At 39.7% G+C, this 6,973-nt stretch overlaps 1 protein-coding gene across 2 annotated transcripts in view; it reads left to right on the top strand.

The window, feature by feature from the left end:
- The window catches only part of LOC106523390 (YTH domain-containing family protein 1), a 7,257-nt gene extending 1,485 nt beyond the window's left edge, over positions 1 to 5,772 (top strand). The window contains exons 3-6 of one of the 2 annotated variants that reach the window (XM_014016790.1): positions 929 to 1,008; positions 1,240 to 2,865; positions 2,997 to 3,041; positions 3,783 to 5,772. In XM_014016790.1, coding sequence (XP_013872244.1) covers positions 929 to 1,008; positions 1,240 to 2,865; positions 2,997 to 3,041; positions 3,783 to 3,827 — 1,796 coding nt within the window. In that variant the 3' untranslated portion in view covers positions 3,828 to 5,772. Of the gene's footprint in view, positions 1 to 928; positions 1,009 to 1,239; positions 2,866 to 2,996; positions 3,042 to 3,280 lie in introns of both variants that reach the window. The other variant, XM_014016794.1, reaches the window with a different exon arrangement.
- Positions 5,773 to 6,973: the final 1,201 nt, after the last annotated feature.

Raw genomic sequence — 6,973 nt, 5'->3', positions numbered from 1 at the left:
GTGGTTTAACAAAATTATCTGAAATGAATCTAAAAGCTGCTCAAGGAGACCAAAAGTAGCTGCTGAGAATTGTTGACATTTTGTTTCCAATTATTGTAGAAATGAACACYGTATGAAATTTACTTGCACCACTAAAAGTGAAACTTGGTATTACTCCAACACTTTTGCTTTTGAAAATAGTTATTTTTTAGTTTCAGAAAAAAAGATGTAGTTTCTTTGATTGTAGTTCAAATGCCATATATGTTCTCTGTCCTTTCGTCCCATCAGATGGTTGTATTTACCTGCATCTTGTCACCAGGAGTATTTTATTGCCACAAACCACAGTGTCTGTTCATTTCAAAGAAAAACAAAAACTACTTAGATTGATAGCCACCAACTCTTACAGATAGTGATTTTTTTAAACCAGAATATGCTCATTTGGATTGCATTAATCTTGTCATTGCCTTAGTTACACAGAATTAATTATGGTAATTTGTTCTTCCTTAGTTAAAATAGGCTTTGGTAATGTTAGATGTAGGAGGAGGTGGTGTGATGGGCAGTTTTTAAGTAATTCTTTAGCATCACATAACTGTTTAGCATGACTTGCCAAATGCAAATTTTCTTGATTATTTTTCTGTGTTTTTGGAAAAGCATTTGCTAGACTTGATAGAGTTGATAAATAACATTTTTGAGTTACTTGCTGTAATCCTAGATTACATTTCTTTGGATTAGTTTGTATTCAAATATATATAAATTAAAAAGATATTTCAGCTTGAATTTAGGTGATTCAGATGTTTAAACAATACTAGAAAGTTGCAGTGATTCTTTTACTTGCTAAGGGTATTATTACAAGGCTGCTTTGTATCTAAAACAGTTATTACTCCCTGTTAAAATACAGTGTATAAAACTGTGTCTACTTCAACACTAAATGTATTTGTATGTGTTTCAGTGCAAAATGGTTCACTGCATCAGAAGGAGACTGTCCATGACAATGACTTTGAGCCATACCTCACTGGCCAATCAACTCAGGTAAATTGTCCTCGTGTTATTTTCATTTTTATAATCAAATTATTTTTATCAAATGTCGCAGTGTAACAAATGTGTCCACACTCACCTTCTAATTCACTGTGTTCTACTTTGTACTTTATCTTAAAATTTCTTGCTCTATAAATGGCAAATAAGAAGAGTCAAATGTATTTTTCTAAATTATTTTTAAATCAAATATTTGAGACACTTCCTGTTGTTTCTACATGATTTCAGAACAACAGCTACCAGTCCATCACCGATCCCTACCTGTCAAGCTACTATGCTCCCTCCATTGGATTTCCATACCCTCTAAGTGAGGCTCCTTGGTCCACTGGTGGAGACCCCCCTATTCCATACCTCACGCCCTATGGACCTTTGAGTAATGGAGATCATCATTTCATGCCGGACACCGTGTTTGGCCAGCCAGGAGGACTGGGAAGCAGTATCTACCCCCACAGGTTCAATTTTTTTCCTGAAAACCCTGCCTTCTCTGCTTGGGGGACAAGTGGCTCCCAGGGCCAGCAGACTCAAAGTTCAGCATATGGCGGCAGCTATAGTTATCCTCCCAGCTCCTTGGGGGGCACTCTGGTGCCTGATGGTCAGACGGGCTTTCACAATGACACCCTGAACAAAGCCCCTGGCATGAACAGCCTGGAACAGGGCATGGTTGGGTTAAAAATCGGCGGGGATGTTCCCGGTCAGGGCTCAGGAGTCAAAGCCGTGGGGTCTGTGATTGGCGGACCTGCGGTGGCGGCCACGGGAAATGGCACCACGCCTATTGGGATGCCTCCACCTAAACTCACCTCTTGGGCAGCAATCGCTAGCAAACCTGCCAAACCCCAGCTGCTGAAGGCTAAGGTGAAGCCAGGGATGCCCAATCCGGGGGGAGCTCTTCCCCCACCACCCATCAAACACAACATGAACATTGGGACCTGGGACAAGGGCCCAGTGACTAAGGTAGCCCCAGCTCCACTGCAGCAACAGCAGCCTCTCGGCCTGCCTCATGCCATGCCACCTCAAGGACCCATGCAGCCTCCTCCCCAGTCCTTAGTGCAACCCCAGATGCAGCCGATGGCCTTACAGCCCCCCCACCACCAGCACCATCAGCCACCGCCTCAACCCTACCAAAATCACACCCAGCCACCTCAGCCCCAGACCCGCTGGGTCGCTCCACGCAACCGGAACCAGGGTTATGGGCAGGGTGGCCCTGGCCAAGATGGAAGTGGTATGATGGGAGTGGTTGGTGTCGGGCACAACGGTCCTCAAACCTCTGCTTGTCCGGGGTCTAGCATTGAGTCCCACCCGGTGCTGGAAAAGCTGCGTGCCTCCCATAGTTACAACCCCAAGGACTTTGACTGGAACCTGAAGACTGGTCGTGTTTTCATCATTAAGAGCTACTCTGAGGACGACATTCACCGTTCCATCAAGTATTCCATCTGGTGCAGCACGGAGCACGGCAACAAGCGCCTGGACTCGGCCTTCCGGGCCATGAACGGCAAAGGCCCAGTGTACCTTCTCTTCAGTGTCAACGGCAGCGGTCATTTCTGYGGCGTGGCAGAAATGCGCTCGCCGGTGGACTATGGGACCAGCGCTGGYGTTTGGGCACAGGACAAGTGGAAGGGCAAGTTCGACGTGGACTGGTTGTTTGTTAAGGACGTGCCTAACAGCCAGCTGCGCCACATCCGCCTGGAAAACAACGACAACAAGCCGGTGACCAACTCCCGCGATACACAGGAAGTCCCTCTGGAGAAGGCCAAGCAGGTGCTCAAGATCATTGCCACCTACAAACATACCACCTCCATCTTTGATGACTTCTCCCATTATGAGAAGAGGCAGGAGGAAGAGGAGGAGGTGCGCAAGGTGGGTTTGGTAATCCAGCCCTGTGGCTTTAAAAATAATTAAATTAGGATTTTAATGCTGCCATTTGAGTGGAGTTTGGAGAGACTAATGTGTTTTTTGGTTTGTTTTGCCTTATTTTTCTCTTCTGGCAGACTTTTGAACCTCCTCAGATACAGAACCGCTCTCGGTTGGATCAGGTAAAGAAAGAATCTTCATGTTTTCTTAATAGTTGTTGAAATAATGTTTTGAATTTTTGGTAATAATTCTGTTTAATTGTGTTGTTTAAATGATGAAAAACAAATAATCTCATTTACTGTTTTATCACTTTTGTTAATGCGTTGACCCAAAATACATGCAGAAATAAGAATCCTGCACTCCAATGTGGTGACAATTACATGTTTACAAGAATCATTTTGTTTCTTGTTTTTCCAAACAGGAGCGCCAAAACAGGAATAAACAATAGAAGACTTTTACTCTTGGCTTGATGATTTACACTAGGACTCAATTTAAAGACAGAAGAATACGATAAAGCAACCAAGCCCTTTTTTTTCTCCCCTTTTTATTTAATCCTGGTAATTTTCTACCATAGTCGAGACTTCTATTTTTTTGTTTGTTTTTTTTCCATCTGCCACTGATTTTTGTGCAGCGATAACAAGTTGATTAAATGTATTACCTAGCAGCCACCACTCTATTTAGTTTTTTTTAAACATATTTTTCTTCCTGTTCCATCATGTACTCCTCTCTCACCTGACGGGTTTTCTCTCCCTTGCCCCAACACCCCTTCCTCTGTGAATTGAATCAGGGTTTGACTGCACCGTGAAGAAGAAGAAAAACCTGCCACTTTATATTTCAGTACAATCAGGAACAGATGTGTCATGCACCTATTTGCCATTTGGGGGCAACATTGCCATGTTTTTATCTGTTAACTGTGCCAACAGGGTTGGAGGATCCTAAAGGCAACGTCAGACTTGGAACTGGGATAGTAAAACTTCAACGGTTTCTCTATTTTTCATTCAAATCGACAAAATCTCTATTTTTTGGCTTACTACTGACAATTTTCATTTCCAAAACCTTTTCTTCTCAAGCCTTATTCTTTTTTTTAATTATTATTATTATCAGTGACTTTTCAAAAGAACTGCTCAAACAGTGACACTGCTGGCGAAATCAGGGATAGTGTGAAGTCACACGGGACTTGAAACATTTCAAAGGAGGAAGTGCTGAAGCTTCTTGGAAAGACATAACGGATACGTCCTCCACAACCAGAACTCTGGCCATTTAAATTCAAAACAAGTTGTAGTAAATCACACCTTTCAACCCCCAACATTTGCTTTGTTTTGGTGTTTGTCTTCAGGAGATGATTCTTTTGTACACGACCCAGTCTGAGAGAACTGTCATGTCCACCATCTTAAACATCTTTGTTAGAATTATGTAATGATGTAACAACTAAGTTGATTGAATTATTTTTTCCCTCAAAAAAAGGGTAAGGGTTCACGTGTTTGTCCATTCACCGTCATTCTGTCTTAATCCTTTCTTTGTTTTGTTTTTTTTCCTCCTCAGATTTGTAATGCTAAGCTTTAACGTAGGAGTCTATATATTCATGGAGAAGGCCTAAAAATGTATAATCTAAAAAAAAATTAATGTAACTGATTTACTATCGAGTAAGAAAAAAAAAACGAGAATGAACTACGGTTTCTGTGTGTTTTTCTTTGGTTTTAATTATAGTTTGCTTTAGCTTTGAACTGTTAATTATGATACCGCAAATCCTGAAAAATAAATAAATTGGAAACATTAAAAGATAAAAAATTAAAAAGAAATGTATACGTGCCCATGCATGGCAATCGAATGCAGTATGTCAGCTGGAGATGTTGAAGCCGGTGTCCTCCAGTTCTTGCCTTTAAGGTCACAGTGCTGTTTACCAGATTAAAAAGGAAAGAAAAAAAATTGAGCAGGGGGCGTCCCTGTGTTTGTGTTGCTCATTTAGCAACTTCAAAGTCCCCAAACGCAGCATTTAATAAGTGGGTTCTCTTCCCCTTAATTAGTTTGATTGTTACCTCGATATTTTGTGGCTTGCAGGGTTACTCTTGACACAGAAAGACATTGCTCACTATCATGCTTGCCTCCCCCCCTCTTTTGAAGAGATCTTATTTGTGTAATGGTGTAAACATTTAATCTGATGTAGCCTCATATAAGCTAGATTCATATTTTTCAGATTTCCAGTTTGAACGGTTTTGTGAGGAACTGACTGAACTGAAGCAAATTGTCACCCCAGTTTAACTACTTGTGACCAGGATATGTTTTGTGTTTTCCAGATTAGAGGATGTAAAATCTATGAACTGCTTTTTTGATTTTATCTTTACCCCCCGGTTTAAACTTTGCTCTCATACCAGTGAAATGGCAATGCACTTTGCTCAAATTGCTCAAGTATGAACTCRCAGAGAAGGTAAATTTGTGTCCTTGGCCAGTGTCTGCCCTGTAATGATTAGCTTCTGTTTATCATTTTTGAATCTGCACTAACTCATAGTTTGATCCAAGCAATACGGGGGACATGTCCATATGGAGATGTTCATCTTCACCAACCGCGTGAAGGCGAGAAGCTAAAGGATGTCAGTGAGGACTGTATAGCAACCACAGCCTTTTTATTTCTTTTTATTATTATTTTTCCCCTCAGGAAGTGTGAACTGGTTGTGATTCTGGTGTAAGGCTTATGTGCACGTTGGGTAATAATTGTAAGATGTTTAATTCARGGTTTGATGTCAGGTCGGCCTTGAAAGTCACCACTGCTAAAGGATCCAATTACACAAAATACTAAACKGATTATCTCTTAAAAAATGACCACAACTGTAGTGGACACACCTTGTTCAAAGGATTTATCTTGGTTTTTCTTTATAGAAGAAATCAAGCCTTAATAAACTGTCAGTTCAGAAATGACCATGTCTTCATCTCGTTAATTTTATATAAGTTCTTAAACCTTTTTTTTATTCCTAAAAACTCTAAACTTCATCATTCATTAGGCTTGGATGGAGTTTTTATAATTGTCAGGCTGTAAGGATCYACATTTGCACCAATCAGGAGGAGAGTTTATTTATTTATTTATTTTTGGTTATTAGCTTGAAACTGCTGAAAATATCTGAAAATGTAAAATACTGTTGCTGTTCAAAACTGGTCATCATGACCTCACTGTCTGGTTTCCAGTGGGAGCTCTCCATGGTGCTGACATTTTCTGTTGGACCAGTTTATGTTAGGACTCTGCTGCCACAAAAACTGAGTAAATATCACACCAAGAACAAAAAACTCATTTCAAAAAGGGAGTTAAAATTTTCTTGGATTCTAAGACAAACATCGTTAACATATCTCATGATTTTTGATATCACTTTTAGGTCAGCGATGCTGTTCCCTGCTGCGATGACTTTTAGGTTACCACGTACAAAAATGGATTCAATCAAACTAGAATGCAAGAACAATCATGCAAACAATAATGACAGGTCAAAACTGATTGTAGCTCAGACTTTATTTTGTCAGTATAAATTACAGAACAAGCAAAAAAATAATTAAAAGGACACGTTAAAGACGATATTCACGTCTTTAAAATTCAACATTCCTATCCGGAGCTCACTGCATTATGTAACTTCAAATACATATAAGTCTCTGAGAGAAAGAGAGAGAGATGTTTTTTCTTCATTTTATGTCTTTTTGTCCTTTAAAAGATTGTCACAGGCTAATATAATATACATAAACTATCCATGTCCAAGACAAGTCCCCAATATTGTTAATCCCTTCTTAACCACCTAGACTAACCTGACAAATTAACAATAAAATACTGTGGTATTCAGATATAAAAACTTTATTTACACATCAATGTTAAGATACATGAAAAATGACATCTGAACTGATGCGTTGTGAAAAACAATAAAAAAGCCCCCCCACTTAGATTTTCAAAGACTTGTTCAGGAAACACGGGACATTATTTTTATAAACTGACCTCAACAGATCCACATAACRTTGCTGTGAATCTTTGGAAATTACTGGAAGAGGTTTCAGTGTAAATTAAAAGGTCTGACAAGGACCTATATAAACAATAAATATAATGTCAATACAGTTAAAGTCACAAATACTTTTAGAAACAGTAGTT

This window comes from Austrofundulus limnaeus, unplaced genomic scaffold, assembly GCF_001266775.1.
Source record: "Austrofundulus limnaeus strain Quisiro unplaced genomic scaffold, Austrofundulus_limnaeus-1.0 Scaffold3, whole genome shotgun sequence".
In the NCBI taxonomy this organism is placed as follows: domain Eukaryota; kingdom Metazoa; phylum Chordata; class Actinopteri; order Cyprinodontiformes; family Rivulidae; genus Austrofundulus; species Austrofundulus limnaeus.
This window is presented reverse-complemented; position numbering and strand designations above follow the sequence as displayed.